This window comes from Phalacrocorax carbo, unplaced genomic scaffold (genome assembly GCF_963921805.1).
Source record: "Phalacrocorax carbo unplaced genomic scaffold, bPhaCar2.1 SCAFFOLD_36, whole genome shotgun sequence".
NCBI lineage: Eukaryota > Metazoa > Chordata > Aves > Suliformes > Phalacrocoracidae > Phalacrocorax > Phalacrocorax carbo.
In genome coordinates this window covers 195,677-215,201 of record NW_026990495.1, presented here as the reverse complement: position 1 = coordinate 215,201, position 19,525 = coordinate 195,677, and the positions used below count along the sequence as shown (strand labels likewise).

Genomic DNA, 19,525 nt, shown 5'->3' with positions numbered 1-19,525 from the left:
ATAATCCCTATTCCACCACAGGCTTATAAGCAAGGCTACTGTATTAAAACCTACGCTTCCCACGCACCATTAACAGGAGAAGCAAAGAGACACCGAGAGCAACAATAACCATCCCTTGGATATAGAGGACAGCCCTGAACTCAGAAGGGTTTCCTGGCTCTGGAAACCCAGAAGGCACTGAAAGATCTAGAGCAAGAAGTCGTGGAAGCTCCCGCGTTAGCCCTGCCAGGCTACAACAATCAGTTTCTATCAGATTTCCCTGAACAGGAGGGACAGCCGGTTGGCCCCAAAAGGTCAGCAAGGCGCAGCATGTTCCTCAGGAGAACTAGACCTCGTAACTCAGGGCCTGATTTCATGGACTGAGGCTGTTGCAGCAGCAGCTGTGGTGGTGGAGAAAGCAAGAAATAGTGTCCTGGGGCACCTCCTAAGGCTAAGGGTTCATTCCTTACTTCCTTGTCCTCCCCTCCAGAGTTCAAGCAAGTGCGGATGTGCCACTGTGGGGAATTACGTTGGGTTATGGCAATAACCGTAAATGGTCATTGCCTTCTTTGGCGGAACCTTCCATAAATGCAACAAGATACACTCAAACCGCTGCCTCTCCCCCAGGCTGTCTTGCCCTGTCTCTCTGCCGACAGGAGGGAGCAGTGGGTGGTGTCAGCCTGGGGGGGTGGCAGGAGGGAGAGCGGGCGGTGAGAGGCGTGGGGGTGAGAGGACATGGGGCGGTGATGGGCCCAGGGCTGTTGGGAGAGCCAGCGCGGGCCCCGGGGCTGATGGGAGGTGACGCTGGGTGGCGAAGGCCCAGGGGGTGGCGGGAGGGACAGCGCAGACCTCGGGGTGTGACAGGACACCGGGCAGCGACAGACCTGGTGGGTGACAGGACAGCAGGCTGCTGGAACCCCCTCCCCTAAGGGCCACTCGGCATTAGGGCAACGAGGGCGGGGCTGCCACACCCACATGATGCAGGACTTTCTTCATAATGTGCTGAGCATATAAGAGGACCATGACACCGCGTGCTGCAGTAGGCGCCATCCCAGAGCAGGCACCGCCTGGCCCCAACCATGTCCTGTGTCCACTACAAGTTCTTCTCCAGGCTGAACTATGATACGGTCACCTTCAGCGGCCTCCACATCACCCTGCGCGACCTCAAGCGCCAGATCATGGGCCGCGAGAAGCTGAAGGCGACCAGGAGCGACCTGCAGATCTCCAACGCCCAGACCAAAGAAGGTGCGTGGGGGCGGCGGGCGCGGGGCCTCGGGGACCAGTGCGGAGCTGCACCCCGGCGGGGAGCTGCATTGCAGGGGGGAGCAGCACCCCAGTAGGGAGTTGCACCCCAGCGGGGACCTGCACCACTGTGGAAAGCGACAACCCGCAGGGGCCCTGCACCACCTGCCCCGGCGCCCCCAGGGGCCCTGGCACCACCTGCCAGACGGTGGGCTGGCCCCGCTGGTAGGTGACGGTGTGGAGCCGGGCAGGCTCACCGGACACCGGCAGCCCTGGGGCAGAGGGCAGCACACAGGCACTGACCGGTGGCGGCATGGCCGTGGTGGTGAAGCGCATGTCGGACACCTCCGATGCCGTCGGCAGCTGCAGAGGGAACCTCTCTGTTGGGGGAAGCAAAGAGGGGTGGTGGGGTGAGCTACTGGTGGGCAGAGCCCCTTGGGGGGTTACCCGGAGGGCAGGAGCACCACGAGGAGCAGGAGCCTGCTGCTGTACCTGCCATGGCGGCGGGTCAGTGTGGGGTTTGTTTGGGGCAAAGAGTGTTCTGGGGTTCTGTCCCCATGGCGATCATTCCACCAGCACCTGCCTCAGCCAGCCCTGCCAGGGTTTCATTTCTCATGCCACAGCAACTGCCCGTCTCAATGACGTCCCATCCTGCTGATGGTTTCCTGTCCTCAATGCTCATTTCTCATCCCGGTGAGGGTTTCCCATCCCCACGGTGATTTCTCAGACCCGTGATGGTTTCCTATCCCAACGGTTTCCCATGCCCACAATTTCCCTTCCCAAGCATTGTTTTTGCAGGGAGCTGAATTTCCTGCCCAAGGGGAAGGGATGCAGCCAGTACGGGTGGCCCTGCGATGCCAGTGTGTGAGCTGCCCCATCCTGCCCCAGTGAGGGGGGATGGGGCACTTTTTGGGGGTGTTTTTGTGCTTCCCGTCTCTGGAATCCTTACACGTGCACACAGAGTACTGTTCTTTTATAACCTTGCCCGTGCAGGAGTCCTGACTAAATGTTGACCTGATCTTGGAAAGAACAAAGTGGAGCTTGAGTGAAGATGGCCGACTTGCTCAGATTTTTCTGAGCACTCTAACCTTTTACAGTTCCGGGACTGTAACTTTCCATAATGGAGATCTAGTAACAGAAGCAATGCTAACCTAAGCGAAAAGAAAACAGGATTTTAAATATCAGTGGAATATCTGCCCATGGAGTCATGTTCTGCAAAGGCAGAAGTCCCTTCAAAAAGCCTGTGCCTCCTTTTAATTTGATCTGCATTTGTTGAGTGTGTTGAGACGATAAAAGTCGGTGTTACCTATAAAAGGTTGCTTTTCTCTCTGTAAAGGGATTCTCTGAAGTGCTGTGTAATGACATACTGATATACGTTCTTACAAACTGACTACTGCTTTTTTCTGTACTGATGTTGTTTTCAGAATACACAGATGATGACGCCCTGATTCCGAGGAACTCCTCGGTAATTGTCAGAAGGATCCCTGCTGGAGGAGTTAAAGCTACCAGCAGAACCTCTGTTACGTGAGTATCCGTAAAGCGGTGTAGTCTTTGCTAGGGGGTTCAGTGAGGTCACTGGTTTAATGGATATTAGTTTACCAGTGGCGTTCCAACTGCATCTCCCTTGTTAAAGCGGCTGTTAGTTTTTGTTGTCCTGGGGTAGGTTTCAATGGACCTGTCCCAAAGCAGACTGACCTTTTTAGGCCTGCTGGGACATGGGCTTCAGGCTCCAACAACGGTAACTTCTAAGATGATTCTGTTGGGTTTGTTCTTGGGCTTGATTGTTCTGAGACCCGAGCTGTAGATGCTGTTTCCTCCAGGTGGAGAGATGCCTTATGCTATGGGCTTGCTTGTATTGCTTTCAGAGTAAAGACAGATACGCACCGTAGTGTACGCTTAGAATTTGTTCCCATCCCAGAGGAGCCCGATTGTCAGTGTTTGGCTATTTCCTGCATTTGCGGGAGGAGGCAGGGTATGGCAGGTACTCTGAGGCCCCAGATCTGGGGTGTATTGGTTGAGATTACAGCTACTCAAACGTGATCCTGCCTACAGGATTGTTGTGGTCATTTTGGGATTTGGGGTTTTTTTTCAGTTGCACTGAATGTGAGAATTTGAGAATGAGAACAGTTTATGTGTATGAATAGATGGCCACATTCACTAGATTATCCGAACAATGTCCTGATGGGCAGGTTTTATAACCTGTTTCACTGCTTGATGTTGGGCACAAGTGCTCTATTTTAAGCTCTGATCACCTTCCTTTCTTTCTCCTTCCAGAAGTCGAACGGAGCCAGTGAGCGCAACACCAAAAGCAGTATGTAAAAGCACAGGGTCACACCTTTTTCTGCACACTGCACTGAATTCTGAGCAACGTAGCCTTGTATGAAATTTTCCAAACACTAGCTTCATATAATTTCTTCCAGTAAAACATAGCCTATGCTGCAAAGACAATGGATTTGATTCAGCATAGTAAGAAGTGCGTAATGCCATCATTTGCACAGTTCTAATGGGACTATTGGTATTTGTGCCCAGTCACGCATTGTATTTCATCCTGAATATGCGAGGCTATTTCCTGAATGGCTTTGTGTTGTACAGATAAGGTACGATTGGTTATAGGCGATGTAGGTTCAAGGTTTGCACAACTGGACGTGGTGCCGTGCTCTCCATCTGTCTGTCTACAGCTAGTAACGTGTCTGTTGGCGTAGCTGCTTGTGCGCTTTGTGTTTCTTGCAGTAAAAAGGCTCCGGAGTGTATTTTTGCCATTTTCACCTTGTATCACTTAGCTTCGGTTTTTGCTTGCTTTGCCCAACAGTTTTTGAAAACGTTCATAAAAAACACCGAGAAACCATTGTTGTTAAACTTGGTACTGTTTCTGGCTTTGACGTGGGGGTTCAAACAAAAACTAAAACTGACATACGCCCTACGTTCTGAGGACAGTTCTGGGCAGCTAAACGAGTCCTTTCCGTGCCTTTGAATACCTGGGTATTTGTTCCTGGAACTGTTTAATTGCAGTGATATTGTTTGGGCTCCTCCAAGTACTTGAATGTCTTTAACAGATTGCCCTGAATGTAAATATCGTTGCTACACAAAGTGGTATTCTAAAGTTCTGCATTTGCTCTTCCCGCTTTCTCTGATGCAGCAGCTTCATCTAATAGCTTGTCTGCAAATGAAAATACCTGAAACCCAGTGTGCAAATTTTGGCGCAAGGTTAGAGCCTGGGGCCTTTGTGGGGCATTTTTCATCAGGTTGGAAAACACTGTCATTCTGCTGCTGAAATATAAATAAGTAACAGAAGGAAATGCTTGACTGGTAATAGTCTGGATTTTGATTTAGTCTTCTGTTCAGTTTCTTTAGTTCTCTTTAGTTTCTGATTAGTCTTCCGTTTGAAATGGCAGTTCATACATTGACTGTCCATTCTGGATTTTGGATTATTTGGGGTTTGGGGGTTGTCGAGTCGTGTCCCCGCCCCTCCCCAGTTCTTCTGCAGTATTGCCTTAGGGTGGCAAACAAGTTTCATGGAGATGTTGGTTCTAACTGACTGGTTGGAGGGACTGGCAGGAAATACTTCAGCAGAAATATAAAGGAAACAAAAAAAGACCCAGGGCTGGAGGGCCGTGGAAGGTGGCCGTTGGGCAAACGTGCTGAACAGCACATCAGTTACCCTTCCTGACCCATTTGACAAGGTTCCCTCTCTGAGATACTCTGGAGCAACAAGCTGATCTCAAGCGGGTCTGGTTAGTCTAGTTTCTTCTCATTAACCGCACGGGCACTCTTAAGCTGGCGTAGCTTTGGACTTTGCCTTGAGCTAATGCAAATGACACGAGGTCGGAAATGCCTCTTGCAGTCACACTCGGAGCGCATCGTGCAGACTTTCAGACTATGGTAGAGGTTAACTATTGCTATGTTTGGACTGTACAACTTGAATATGTGTTTAATTTTTTGTGAACAGATGGATGACTCCTCTGCATCTGCTTCTCTGTCCCAGCTTATTCAGGTATATCTATATTCTTACCAAATACTTCAAAAAAAAAAAAAAAAAGTGTTTGCTTCATATTTTTAAATCTTGCACTGTGATCCAGAGCTGTATAACTGTTGTAATGCGAACAATGCTTTACTTTAATTCTTAATAATGTCAAGTATTTATGTTAACTTTAAAATGTGTGTATGCTTTGATCCTCTCCTGTAAAGAGCAGTTGCCACTTTGGGGAGATAGAAGGGGAGAACCTTACCAGCACCAACGTCACGTTGCACTAGTGCTCATCTTCAAGACACAAAGGAGAAGCACTTCAGAGGCTGTTTGCCCTTTTTCATACATTCCGTTAGTTCTGCTTTGGGGAGGAGCGCTATTTTTACAGAAGCATGTCACTGGCTGTAAGGGACGGACATTCCAGGGGGTGTGGAGCAGCCAAATTAGAGGCGTGCCTGGAACACGGACAATTGCAGGGCTGTTTCTGAATTTCTAGTCCTCAGAGCTGCAGATCCATTCTTTGACCGCTGCACAATTTCATCAGCTGTCGTATAGATACAGTGGGCAACACAATCTGATTTCCTTGAACGCAGACTGTGTACGCTGTGATTATGTCCCTAACCGTGTCTAGGAACACACCCACGCCTGTGTGTGGCATGCTGGCGGAGGTGACCTTCTGGAACTCCTGCCACGCCGCGTTTTGCTGTGGAGCTGCTGGCGGTTTTTGCCCGGGAATGTGTAACTTTGGCTGGGAAAGCACTAGTCATTGCGCCTTGTGAGAAGGCGTAGTGCTAGCCAATTCAGTGCCTGGGCTTTAAAGTTACAAAGATCAGAGAAGGCAGGGCCTAAGGCAAAGGAGCTCGTTCTTTCTTCTGAAAAGAAAGGCTGGAGTTCATTCCCAAGACAGAGAAACCTCTCCCCACTAGCCACTTCTTCCCTCTCTCACCACAGACATGAAATTGTGGACACGTGGCAAAAATATTGGAAAAAATAATTCATTTGGAAGGTAGCCACCAGAAGAAACTGGTCTGCATTAGTGCTGTCCCTAAACGTGTCCTTGGTTCTGTAAACTTAGGTGAAGTTTTACTCTAAAATGTGAGAAGCCGTCCAAGAGGTGCACACATTGAAGCTTTTGAGAACATTGAAGTATTTCAGAACAATACAGGAACAACACCTCAGAGCAGCTCAAAACTGTGACTTACTCTACCCTCTTTAGTGCAGACTGGCTCAGCAGGGAGTCAATGTGTTGTAAAAAGTCCTCTGGTTTATTACTGCTATGTACGAAATGCCATATTTGAACTTTCGCCTATCCCTAGAAATGTTTTGTGGGTTTTGGATGTGTCTTGTACATCTCTTGGGTTCAAGCAAATCAGTCAAGTGTCTGTGAAGTTTTCTGTCACGGTTAATGGAAATGATTTCATAGGTGTCGATCTGCATTATGTTACAGTTGAGGAAAAACTGTGTATAGGAAACAACCATTTAATAAAATGCTGAAAGTAGTTGGTTGCTCTTGCGAAGGAATGCACCTAAAAGCAAAGACAGGAGTGGCTGATCTGAAGGCTTGGTGCTGGACGGTCCAAAGAATGTACAGTCCCTCCCTTAGACCCTGCTGGTATCTGCACTAGTGTGTAATTAAAACGTTTGAACAAATAGTACTTCAAAAACCAAGAAATCAGCTGGTTTCCTTCATATGAAGATCTAGTTCTGCGTAAGGCTTGTATTACAATTTGCATGGTAAAAGGACACGGCCAGCTGGAGAAACCTGCAGGTTTTGCTTACCGTAGTTAGCTCACTTAACACGAAGAAGTTAGCAGGGGCTCTAAAGTGTTTCTAACGTGTGTGTCGACTAACGGCCTGTTACACAGACTGCCAGTCTGGCTGAAGCCAGCGCTTCCGAAGAAGACAAAATAAAAGCGATGATGATACAGTCTTGCCGTGCATATGATCCAATCAAGTAAGTGTTGATAACGCCAGATCTGTTCCCCAACGATTACGGAGGAATGCTAGAGATGGTTGCTTTAACAAGAGAGACACATGCACCCCTTTTTCTTTTTCTCCCAAAAACCTTCTAGTTACATGAAGAACAGCCTGGGTCTACCTCCGCCATCATATACTTGCTTTCGTTGTGGAAAACCTGGCCACTATATAAAGAACTGCCCAACAAACGGGGTAAGGTTGGGGGGGGACTTCTGGTGTTACTTCGTTTTTGTTTTTTACCTTGGCAGTGAGGTAACAGACACATGAACACGCATATTAAGACGTGTTTCTCTTGGGGTGAAATAGAGAGGTTACATGGCAAAGTTGCAAAGCCCTTCAAAATTCAAGGGACACCTGCAATTACCAAGGCAAAATTTTCTTTTTTCCAGGCCACCACAACAAACATAGCCAGAGATCTTTCTCTGTCAACTTTCATGCATATTTTTCTGTATTTCAATATGACTGGAAATTTATTTTGGGTTTGAACCCTTTCTAAAGACACTTCACAGTTTTTAGTATTTTGTACAAAACCAGGATGTTTCTGCTGGCCCCATCTATTGGATATCTGCCTGGTGTAATGACACAAGCCTCTGGCTGAGCGTCCCTGCCATTTAACAACAGTCACGGAGATGTCGTTTTAAGTGTGGGTCTTGAGATACGCCTGCATTTCTTTTCCTACCAGGACAAGACTTTTGAGCCTGTTCCCAGAATTAGGAGGAGCACGGGCATTCCAAGGAGTTTCATGGTGGAGGTGAAAGATCCCAACACAAAGGGTGCTATGCTGACCAGCACGGGAAAATATGCCATACCAATTATTAATGCGTAAGTATGGGACTAACGGGACTGACCCAGGAGCAAAGGAGAGGAACCGTGCGTCAATGTCCGGGCGGCAATGCAGCCGAGTGGGCCAGCACCTCTAGTTACGGGGGAGGAAGCACTGGCATTGCATCTTAACCTTAACACCCGTGATACTTTCTAATCCCAAGGCCCTAAAATAGGACGCTCCTCCTGTTCATGCCCCTGGAAGCTGCTTAAACTTGTGGCGTGCTAAGAATCAGTATTTCTGCAAAAGGTTTCCGAGGTGTTTGCAGTGGAGTCGTTCTCTTTGAAAGCGCATTTTGCTTCTGTCCGATGCTGCAAAGGCTCCTTGCAAAAGTTAACAAGTTGCTGTGGGAGTGAGGTTTCCTCCCCCTCTGACTTTTATCACCTCCCCTGTGTGAAAGAGGCTGCAGTTTTCCTGTTGCTGCAAACTAAGAAAATACTACTGTGTGCTGCCAAGAGCGGCTGCTCTAAAATGCACTCGGTGGCACTTCTGGTGTTCTGCCATGGACCTCCTTTTGTAGAAGCTCTAACATAGACTTCTTCCATTTCCAAAACTTAATTACTCGGAGACTGACTTGATCCTCAGCCTGCCATTTACTTTTACCCTCGGGCAACAGAGGAGAGGTGGGATTCATTTCACACGATTTCTAGCTGTCAAGAAATTATTTGCCTAGTCTGAGCTGATTTCTCCATTGACCCAATGAATGGGAGAGGTCTGCAGCAGGAAAATTGTTCCCCCTCCCTCTTCTCATCCTGTGGCTGTAGAAAAGGACTTTCAACTAGCGGCCTACGTTTTAGAAGGCTAATGTGGAGTGAGAAGAATTCCACCTGTTCTCTTCCCCTGAGAAAAGCCAAAGCTTGGAAAAGTTCTCCTTGACCCACCTTTAACTTTTTGCTCTCTCCTTCCCCACCCCCCTCCAGGGAAGCTTATGCCAGAGGAAAGAAGGAAAAGCCTCCCTTTCTACCAGAAGAGCCGGCCTCCTCCTCCCCCTCCGATGAGCCTATTCCAGATGAGCTCCTGTGTCCCCTTTGTAAAGATATAATGACCGACGCAGCTGTTATTCCCTGCTGTGGAAACAGTTATTGTGACGAATGTAAGTGTGACCCCATGGCTGTTAATTCAAAACATCACCTCTGATCCTCTGAAAGCAGAAACAGGAGATCAGGAAATTACTGTGTCACCGGTTCTATGTAGTACTTAAGCCCAGCCTGAATAGGAAAGGACTCTTCTCCTATAAAGGGCAAAAGAAAGGCCGAAAGCTTTTTCCTCCTTTTTATGTATCTCGTTAAATCCCCTTCGCACGTGGAAGGACGAGTATGAGAAGAGGGCGTAACTGCGCAGGCGATGACGCTATTAGATAGCGAATGCATTTCGTTTGTCCACAGCCCTTTCCCTCCTACAAAATTACAGAGCCAACGCTGGTGACTTCCTGTGGTCTGCAGCAATCGGGTACTTGGGCATTTAATGCACATTCTCCTCCACGGGAGAGTTGGCTGAAACCTTCAGAACTCACACCTGCTAACGGATTTTTGAGGTCTCTTTTATTCACTAGCCCTGAGGTTGGTGACTTCTCACTGTACTAGAGAGTGGAAAAAAGCTGAGTCAAGACATCAAGACACCGCCTACTCCACACCTCCAGATGTTACAGGAGTGAAACATCAGGGCTGTACCGTTATTGGCTGCATACTAGAAAATTATTAGGCTACTGAACTTGAGCTTCATGTTCCCAATTCAAGATCATCTTCACCCATTAATCATATACATGGTTTTATAACTGATGAGAACCCCAAAAATGTCCTTAGTTTGGCTAAAATCTATTTTGATGCCTCTAATTGCACACAGGTATTAGAACAGCGTTACTGGATTCTGAGGATCATACCTGCCCAACGTGTCATCAGAGCGATGTTTCTCCTGATGCTTTAGCTGCCAACAAGATCCTACGCCAGGTAACGTGATGGCTTTTCCGTGAACTGCTTGTAAGAGAAGTCTATTCCTGAAAAGCTGAAAGGGAAGAAAACATGAATCGGCAGCTCCTGAAGCAGGGCTAAATTGGACAAGGCTACATTTACTCCTCCAGTGCATGATCCCTTGTTACAGAAGCTTACAACTCCTTAGAGACAGTCTGGCAAATTCAGGTCACAGTTTTAACGTGATTGCCTCCCTTTCAAATTCGGTGTTGACACTGAAGTGCTTTAAATACAGACACCCTGAGTTACCAGTCATTAATGTAGGCGCTTAATGCGATGTGTTCCTATCCCTGCCTGCTGATTTATTTTAGGATTGATAGCATTTACAGGAATAGGCGAGTGATGTTCCTCTGTGGAGCCTTTTGTTTGTGTGTCTCCTGAAGTTTCCTATCCCCTTTTTGTCCGTGTTTTTCTGCCTCTAGGCTGTGAACAACTTCGAAAATGGAACTGGCTACCCTCGGCAGCAGCAGCCGCAGCAGCCGCCACCGCCACCACCTCCACCACCACTCCTGACTGTCGGGCCTCCCGCCGCGCTGGTGACGGCCGCTAACCTTTCTAAACCTTCCTCTCAGCCAATCGGCGGGTTGTTGGAGGAGAAGGTTAGTTTGATTTCAGCATAGGCACTGATCCTTGTCTTTTAGCAGAGCTTCGTTTCCAACTCTTTCCAACCGTTTTTTGCCAAGGGCCGTCAGGTTCCGCTACTAAGACAAGCAGCACTGCCGAGTCGTCTGGGCCCCCAAGGACAATCAATACCCACAACGGGTAAGTAACGCTAACTTTAGAATTCCTTTAAAAGTCTTACCTTCAGACAAACCGAATGGGATTTTTTTCTTTTTCCCTCCCCACTGCAACAGGTCATCCAGTGAGAGCCACTACAATTCGCTCAGCAGGTGGCGGATCAGGCTGCGAACTGTAAGTGTCCCACAGAAATTCAATGCATTACTACCGGTAACTGTACTACTACTCCTGGTTAAAGGAGGCCGTAACACGTAACTCCTGCAACAGCTGATTTGCAATGAATAAGTACGCACAGGTAGTTGTGGGGAACACAAGCGGTAATTAATTTTGAAATGGCTTACTTTGAATTGCCTTTAACAAAGGGATCTGTGCTTGCACTAAGATTATTTAAAATAAAACATCAGCACAGGACTGACAAGGGGACTGCCAAAAACGAACACTTTCTGGGGAAACCGTAATCACATACGAAAATTAAATATAATTATAGGATCAAGTGGAAAGCCAGGCTAGAAACTTGGAAGCAGAAACTTTACATGCTAACAAGTTCTTCAATTTGCAGTAGCATCATTACATAAACACATGGAGAGAGGATAAAAAAAACCAAACCAAACCAAACAAAGCAAACCAAATTTGAGAGGAAAAATGTTGGGGAGTGTGACCCTTTTTTCTTTCTTTTTCTGTGTGGTTTTTTTTCAGGTCCAAGTCTCCCTGCAGTGCTTCATCTTACTGTAGAAGTTCGTATACCTACACCAAGTCAAGATCCAGTTCTTCCCCCACTCACTCCTACTCTCGATCATTCAATCGTTCCCAGTCTCGTTCCTCCCCGCGATCGCCGCCGTATCCAAGAAGAGGCAAAGGGAAGAGTCGTAACTATCGCTCCAGGTCAAGGTCACGCGGCTCTCACCATTCAAGGCTAAGGTCACCCCCGCACAGAAGATACCATTCACGGTCAAGGTCTCCGGTGTTTAGGGGCCAGTCTCCAACTAAACGGACTCTACCTCAAGGGGAAGGAGAAAGGGAGTGTTTTAACATGTCCAGAGAGGTTCCACCATATGATAGGAAAGCTTACGAGGGCAGATCCCGTGACTGGAGGGATCCATTTGAAAAGGAAAGATACAGAGAACGGCGAGGGAACTCTAGGCACCGGAGTGAGAAGTTTTACAAGGGCTATGCTGTTGGCTGTCAACCTCCACCTCCACAAAACAGAGAGGACTTTTCTCCAGGTAGGTTTGGTCCACCTGGCACCACACAAGAGAATTTGCCATGTGCTCAGGGACGTAGGCAGGATTATCCTGCTGGGCAGAGGCACAGAAACCATCATACAGCTGGAAATTACCCTGAAAAACCATGTGGAAGGGAGAGCCATGGCATCAAAGATCCTGAAACATCAAAAAAGAAAGAGGTGGAAAAACCACTGGGAGACAAGAAAGGCAATAAAGATAAAAAGCACCGGAATGAAGGATTTCCAAATGCTGAGTTGTTGGAAGGTGCGAGAAAACCAAGAGAGGCAGCTGCAGCAGAAGGTGTTACAGCGGAGTCTGTCTTCAGGCTCCCAAGCAGAGACGATGCCACCCCTGTGAGAAATGAGCCTATGGAAACAGAGTCTAGTGCTTTCAGACTGGGGTCTGAAAAGGAGGAAGAAGAGAAGGATAAGCCAAAAGCAAAGACTGACAAGGCCAAGCGGAAAGTAGAAGTGGCTCTTCCTCCTAAGATGGACAATACAGTAAAACCAGCTGAAGGTTCCAACGAGAAGGTGGACACGGGTCGTGACAAATCTCCTCGACTGGAACCTCCTGCGAAAAAGGCAAAGGAGGACTAGCCAAAGTCAGGCAGTGTTAAAACACCTTCCTCTTGAAAGGATGAGGGTGTTTTGATGCTGTCCTGCAGCGAGTAGTTGCTAGTTGGGAGGATAGAAGGGGAGTGCCTTATCAGCCAAGTTAGAGCCATTTCTGGAATACGGGCAATTGCATGGCTATTGTTCTCTTTGTTTACTCGCACCTGTATAAACACAAATCGCATGTTCATCAATAAAGTTAACACTCTTTTAGCCTCGTGTGTTCCCTGGCATGTCTGTGTTACATTTCTAACTAGCGTCTCGCCATGAGCTAACAGAGATGTCACAAAAATGATTAGGAAAAATGTGGGGATTGATAAGTCAGATTTCCTTTAAAAGGCAAGCCTAAACTTTGCCCCAAGAGAATTGACGGAAGCAGGAGATCATTCCCAAGAAATAGGGCACATCGATCACATCTCCCTTTCAGGCTGCTGCACTGACCCAGAGGGTAAAATTCCTACACCTCCCCAGCAAGAATCACAGTGACAGAGGGATCCTGGTGGGAGGGGGGTATTTGTGACATTAGAAGGAGTATTAAACCACTCCCATTTTTAATCTGTTCGGGACTATACGATGTCAAACCACCATCTGTAATCACTAGTCATAAATCTCTGCACACTAGTATCTTCAAAGTGGGATGCATATTGTTTGTTTAAAAGACACAAGTTTTTTTACTTTTCAATTCAAGTTTAAAACCTGCAAGCTTACCCCATGCTTCATTTTCCCTCTGGTTGCAAGGTAGGTCATCCAAACAAAGGCCCACCAGAAGTAGATGACCAACATCTGTAGCCACTGCGTTTATTGTATTTCCTACAGTTATTGACCTGAGTTCACTTCAACTGCAATGGTGCATTCTAATATTCCAGCGTACCAATTGCCATTTCCTATGTAGAAGCCATTAACTCAAAGAAAACATAGAAAATCAGTTATATGCAAGAAACTTCCTGGACTTACGTACAAAAGACAAAACTCAGTCTTGTCCTCCCACTGCTCACAGCCCATCAGCAGTGGGACAGGCTTTTAGAAAGTGTTGAAGGGAGATACTAGCTTAGTAAAAGTAAAAGTAAAAGTCACCAGTCCTCATTTAGAATCAAAATAGCAACCAGGGAGAGCAAAAAAGTTTTAAATGCACACCAGCACTTCCGTGAATGCGAACACAAATTTTAAAAGCCACCCGAAAACAACAGCAGCCTGTTCGACAAAAAACTAACTCCTGCTGAGGAGAAGCGCACGCTGCTCTGGAACACGCAAAGCCGTCTGCGTGCAGCTTTATTACAAGGTCTTTAGCAAGACAGACCTTTCAGCACCTGCAACCCCTCCCAGGACAACCCCGACTGCGAGGGCAGAGGTACAGGCACATGGGGACGCCTGTACTAAAGCTCTACAACAAAAGAACACAGGCTGTCCTTCAGCCTCCGTGCAAAATGCAACACAGTGACAACAGGGAGCTTTACAGCAACAACAAAGTTTTACACAACAATAAAACAGAGAAGGGAGCATCACAAGGTATCCCTTTTTTTCCTATGTTGTTTTTTTCCCCCCAGAGGTGGGGAAAATACCCAAACCCCTAAGCCCCAAAGTTTTCTCCTCTCCCATATCAAGCACTTGCTGTGACTGCGCTGCCTGGCAGTCTACTACAGAATTTACCTTTCCTCTTGGCTACAGGAGCTCTCATCTTAGAAGTGCCCACAGTAACCTAGACAACTTTATATTGTTTCCGACTGCCTGGAAATCAAATTAAATTTCCAACCTTCTCTGCTACTCAAAGTGCTACCAAAAGCGTTTTGATTATTCAAATTCTTGCTGCTCCAAGTCTGGATGACCCTTACGAGGAAAGCAGAAATACTGCCCATACCGTGCTGCAGAATTAGCCACAGTTCAAGTGTTGCTCAAACTTCCTTTTAAGATTTACTTTTTGTTGTACAACTGGCTCCAAATCAACCTTTTCCATTTTGCATACCATCTTCCAAAAAGGTTTCCTGGTTTTCATGCTTCAGTTTTCGCTGTAGAAGCTCCTGAAACCGCCTATTTTCCCACGACGCTCGGCACTGGCTTTGCATATTCTCCTAGACCACTGCCCACTCATTCTGGGAATGAACACAGGAAACCTGTCTCAGCTCACTGAATCGGGATGCTACCCTTCTGCCTCATACAAACCAGGAAGGTCCGTGAAAATACCGTTCCAGAGTTCTGAAACATGCAACCATCCATTATAAACCAATTTAATACCATTAATGTTTTCAATTCAGATTTGCTTTTACAAGAATCCATTACAAATGATACTCCATTAACAGTTTCAGTTTCCTGCTGCATGTCACATGCATATCCAGAGGGCAATCAGAGATGCTTCCACCAAAAAAACCCCCACAAACCAAGAAGAACAACACAATCCCCGCCCCCCAATTCTTTCTAAGCCTGAATTTGGCATTTTTAATCTCATTCCTTTACTCTCTGAATGACTACGCATCTACTTGTACACTAAAAGGCAGTCAGACAGCCATGATAAATACCCTGTATTAATCCACCAACGGCTTGACACCTTGCACCAGAGTTCCTCTAAGTCAGTCCTAACCTGTTGTGCTGGTTTTGGCTGAGAAGGGGTTAATTCTCCTCACTGTGGGGGTCGCCTACCTTTCCAGCTTCCCGCGCTCTGCCACGTGTGTGGGGGGGCTGGGAGGGTCGGGGCCGTGGTGGGGGCGGCTGACCCCGACTGGCCAATGGCAGGTTCATTCCATACCACGTGACACCATGACCAGTATATTGAGGGGGGGCAGCGGCAGCGCGGGAGCAGCGCGGCGTCGGGTCGGCGGGCGGCTGCAGCGCGTGCGGTTCATTTCGGCGGTTCGTTCCCCCTCTCCCCTCCCTTCCCCCCTCCCGCGGGGCTTTGCGCCTCTTGTTGTTCTCCTTTACATTGCATTTCTGTTGTTGTTTCTTTGAATTTTAATTATTAAACTGTTCTTATCCCGCCCCACGAGCGTTACCCCTCTGATTCTCTCCCCCATCTACCGGTGGGGGAGGGAGCGAGCGACTGTGTGGGGTTGAGCTGCCGGCTAAACCACGACACCTGTACAACTTAGTTGCCCACAGACAACAGACCCACATGGAAAACAGTCCAGAAATTAAGGTGCTCATTAAAGCCTTAAAACAGGAGTGACAAAAACTGCAGAGTGGGGTTAAGATTCGATCTGCATTTTACTTTTAAAAAGAATCAGTGTGAAAATCAGAGAAACACTCAGGCAGATTAAAAACCTATATTAGGTAATGTATAAATGTGGAAGGAGGAGTTACAGAATAAATTCAAAACATATGGGCAGTGGCCAAGTGCCAGATTTATCTACCTGAGTTTGCTTACCCTTACTCCCACTCACCACTTGGAAGTTAACAGCCCAACGAGCAATACCTGTGCCCTGTCTGTGCTGCTCTAACTCATCTCAGAACAGCAAAATGATAGGAAGCAACATGAAAGCAACAGACCAAGCATGCTTGTACTCAAGAGCACTCATCAGGGCAGATTTAATTACCTTGTTCAAATAGCACTGCTTTCTTCACGGAGTCTCAGAAGGAAGATATTAAATGTAGTATCTGATGCACACCATAGATTTCATTACCCTTTACATGAAAAACAGACAAAACCAACACGCATCAGCATTTGACACTAGAGCCGCTTTACCCAGCTACCTCCTAGGGTTATTCTCCAACACGACTATTCTTGCATTCAGGAGTTGCAGTCCCTGTCTAACATGGCTAAGCTAGCAAAAGTTCCTCAAGTCCGTTCTGTCTGAAATTACGCTCTTTTTTACACTTGCTTGGCGTACCTGGACAGAGGGGCGCAGGCGCTGAGTGTCTCAGTGCAGAGCACACACACAGCCTTCCTGACAGAGGCAGACCCTAGTTAAGACAACGCTCCTGGCGCACCCACAGCAGCATACGGCAGCAGCGTATGGCCTTTCAGGGAAGGTGTGCCTTGAATGATTTGTTAACCAAATCACCATCAGACCCCTTCTTTCCCAGAGCAGCCCCCCATGCACTGTGGATGACCACACGCTGCAGCCAGTGGATGTCAAAGAAAGCGTACCCCCCTTGATCAACAAGGCTGGCAACGGGCAACAACAGGCGAGGAGAAGGCTGAGGTACTCAACCACTTTGTTGCCTCAGTCTTCACTGGCAACCTCTCTTCCCACACCTCTAGAGTGCATGCACCGCAAGACAGGGACTGGGCAAGCAAAGTCCCTCCCACTGGAAGAGAAGCTCGAGTTCGCGACCACCTGAAGAACCTGAACACCCATAAGTCTGAGGGACCTGGCCAGATGCATCCCAGAGGCCTGAGGAACTGGCTGCTGTAGCTGCCAAGCTACTCTCCATGATAGCTGAAAAGTCAAGGCAGTCAGGTGAAGCCCCTGGCGGCTGGAAGAAGGGAACGGATCTGAGGGGCGTTCTGTGTGCGCCTGCATCACTGGGTGTACGCTGTGAGTGTGCGTGTGGGCAGACGGGTGGGTGCACACTCCGTGCGTGCATGCGGTGTGTGGGGGTGGGTGCACTCCGCAGGCAGGCGTGCTGTAGGGCATGCATGCACTGCCTCTGTGTGTGCGTTTTGTGTGTGTGTGCCCGCTCTGTGCGTGTGCGCGCGCGTATGCCCGCTGGCCAGATGTGCGTATTGTAGAATCATAGAATAGTTTGGGTTGGAAGGGACCTTTAATGGTCATCTAGTCCAACCCCCCTGCAGCGAGCACGGGCATCTTCAACTAGGAGGGCAGCCAGGTAGATGGCCAGGAAGAGCCAGAAGTGCAGGAGCTGCAGCTCCCACGTGTCTGCAAGTGCCAGGAGGAGGAATTCAGTGATGGAGCTGCCGTTGGGCATCTGCTGCCTCTGGGTGTGGAGCACTGAACGAGGAGGACAGGACAAGTTAGGGCAGAATTCTCCGAGTGAAATCCAAGCCATTTCTCATACTACACACTCCCCACCCCTTCTCTATTTCTATGCGACCTCTGTCCAGCTCTGCGGCTGGAGCTCTGGTTGGTGCTGGCTCAGTGTGCCGTGAGGAGCGGGACCTCAGCCCGCTGGCTCCCAAGGAGTCAGCCCTGCACTGCGGCAGTGGGTTCATGGGAACTGTGGGGGCAGAGTTCAGTCCTGGTGTTCAAATATGTCAGATAAAAGCGCTCCTAATGGAAACGGGCTTGTCAGTACCTGCACTCCCTGTGCTAAGAAACCACACTCACAAAAGTGAGAGAGAGGGGGTGTTTTACAGAGCGAGTCCTGCAAGGCAAGAGGATTGCCTGTGGCTTAGCGCAGAGAGAGGGGACATTTTCTGTCCCTCTGCCTTTTTCCCGATTGCCCTGAGCTCGTGCCTTTCTGACACAGAGAATAATCACACTCACATGTTACCCTGAAAAGACACCGGGCACTGCTGAGAGCAGAGGGACCCACTGCCGAGGTCTCAGCACCCCACTTCTCACCAAGGACACACATGGTTCATGTCACACACCCAACAGCATTTCCTCGGCTGGAGCATCTCTGCGCTTCTCCACAGGGCATTCAGGTACCACCAGGATGCCATGGGACAGATTTGCAACATGGGGGGCAGCTCAGAGCTTGGAAGGACTTAGCAAGGAGATCCCCAAGTGTCCTAATGATGGTCTCTCAGTAAGGGAGAGTCAGCTCCTTTGCCAGGGAATGACACAGACCACATTGCCCACAGCTCCACAGCTTAGAGGGAAGCTGGGACACTGGTTACCTTGTTCCTATGGACGCACCTGCATGAAAGGGCCCACAAGATCAGCATTTGACTCTGCAGCTGCAACTCCCATCTGCAGAGAGCCCGACAGCAAAAACAAGATATCAAGAACAATATCGAAGGCTAGTGGACAAACAAGGAGAAATGCAGTGGTGGCGTAGGTGAAAGAGGCAAGCGGAGAGACAGCCGAGCGCTCGGGACAGCCTCACCCAGCTGTGCACGCCAGTGCCCAGGCATCACATAGCCAAGCAGTTGCTGTCAGCCCCTGTGCTCTCCAGAGTGCAATGGGCATGTGACTGGAGAGCTGCACCAATGCTTTGCTGGAGCTCTGGATGCAGATGAGGTCGTTCGTGCCTTGGACCCCACAGCCCTGAGGGCAGAGGCTTTGCTGGGTGGCAGAGGAGGCAAGTGGGCTTTCTCAGAGGAAAGTCTCTGCCTTGGCGGGGGACAATATGGAGTTTTCTGAATTCTCCCTCCCACCACATTTCGGGGTTTGGTTTCCTCTCATGCCCCTACTGCCTGGAGATTTTCACCCTGGGATGTGTTTCCCTGTCCTGTGTCTTCTTCCTGAGTGTTGGGTTTGCCTGGCAAGGACCCTGCCCAGGAGGGTCCCGTAGTGCAGGGGTTTGCAGATGGCCACGTAGCGGTCGTAGGCCACGATGGTGAGGAGGTAAAAATCTGCTAACATGAGAAAGGCAAGCAGAAAGGCTTGCGCAGCACATCCCACGTAGGAGATGCCCCTGGTGTCCCAGAGGGAACTGGCCATGGATTTGGGGAGAGTGGTGGAGATGGAGCCCAGGTCGAGGAGGGAGAGGTTGAGGAGGAAGAAGTACATGGGGGTGTGGAGGCGGTGGTTGCAGGCGACGGCGGTGATGATGAGCCCGTTGCCCAGGAGGGCAGCCAGGTAGGTGGCCAGGGAGAGCCAGAAGTGCAGGAGCTGCAGCTCCCGCATCTCTGTGAACGCCAGGAGGAGGAAGTGGGTGATGGAGCTGTTGTTGGACATCTGCTGTCTCTTGGCATGGGTCTGAGCGGAAAAGACAGTGACAAGTTAGGACAGGCTTCTCTGATCCAAACCTACACCATTTCATGTAGGCTTTCCCACTGTGACAAATCCACCCTTTTTCCTCTCTGGGGGAAAACTTCATTCAGATCCTGGACTTGACCTTCATTGTGTGCTGGCTGAGTGTTCTGTGCACTGCCAGGCTGTGTGTGTGGCCTCTCAAGGAGTCATCCCTGCCCTGCTGCAGAGGGGACGTGGGAATGTGGCAGG

General features: G+C 48.8%; 1 protein-coding gene across 1 annotated transcript; it reads left to right on the top strand.

The window, feature by feature from the left end:
* Positions 1–1,058: 1,058 nt before the first annotated feature.
* On the top strand, positions 1,059–12,545 carry LOC135311277 (E3 ubiquitin-protein ligase RBBP6-like). The gene is given in 12 exon segments (XM_064440404.1): positions 1,059–1,224; positions 2,646–2,745; positions 3,496–3,532; positions 5,168–5,212; positions 7,051–7,139; positions 7,258–7,354; positions 7,845–7,984; positions 8,906–9,078; positions 9,828–9,931; positions 10,375–10,551; positions 10,807–10,814; positions 11,387–12,545. Coding segments are annotated over 12 exon segments (2,295 nt in total).
* The last annotated feature ends 6,980 nt before the right edge of the window (positions 12,546–19,525 follow it).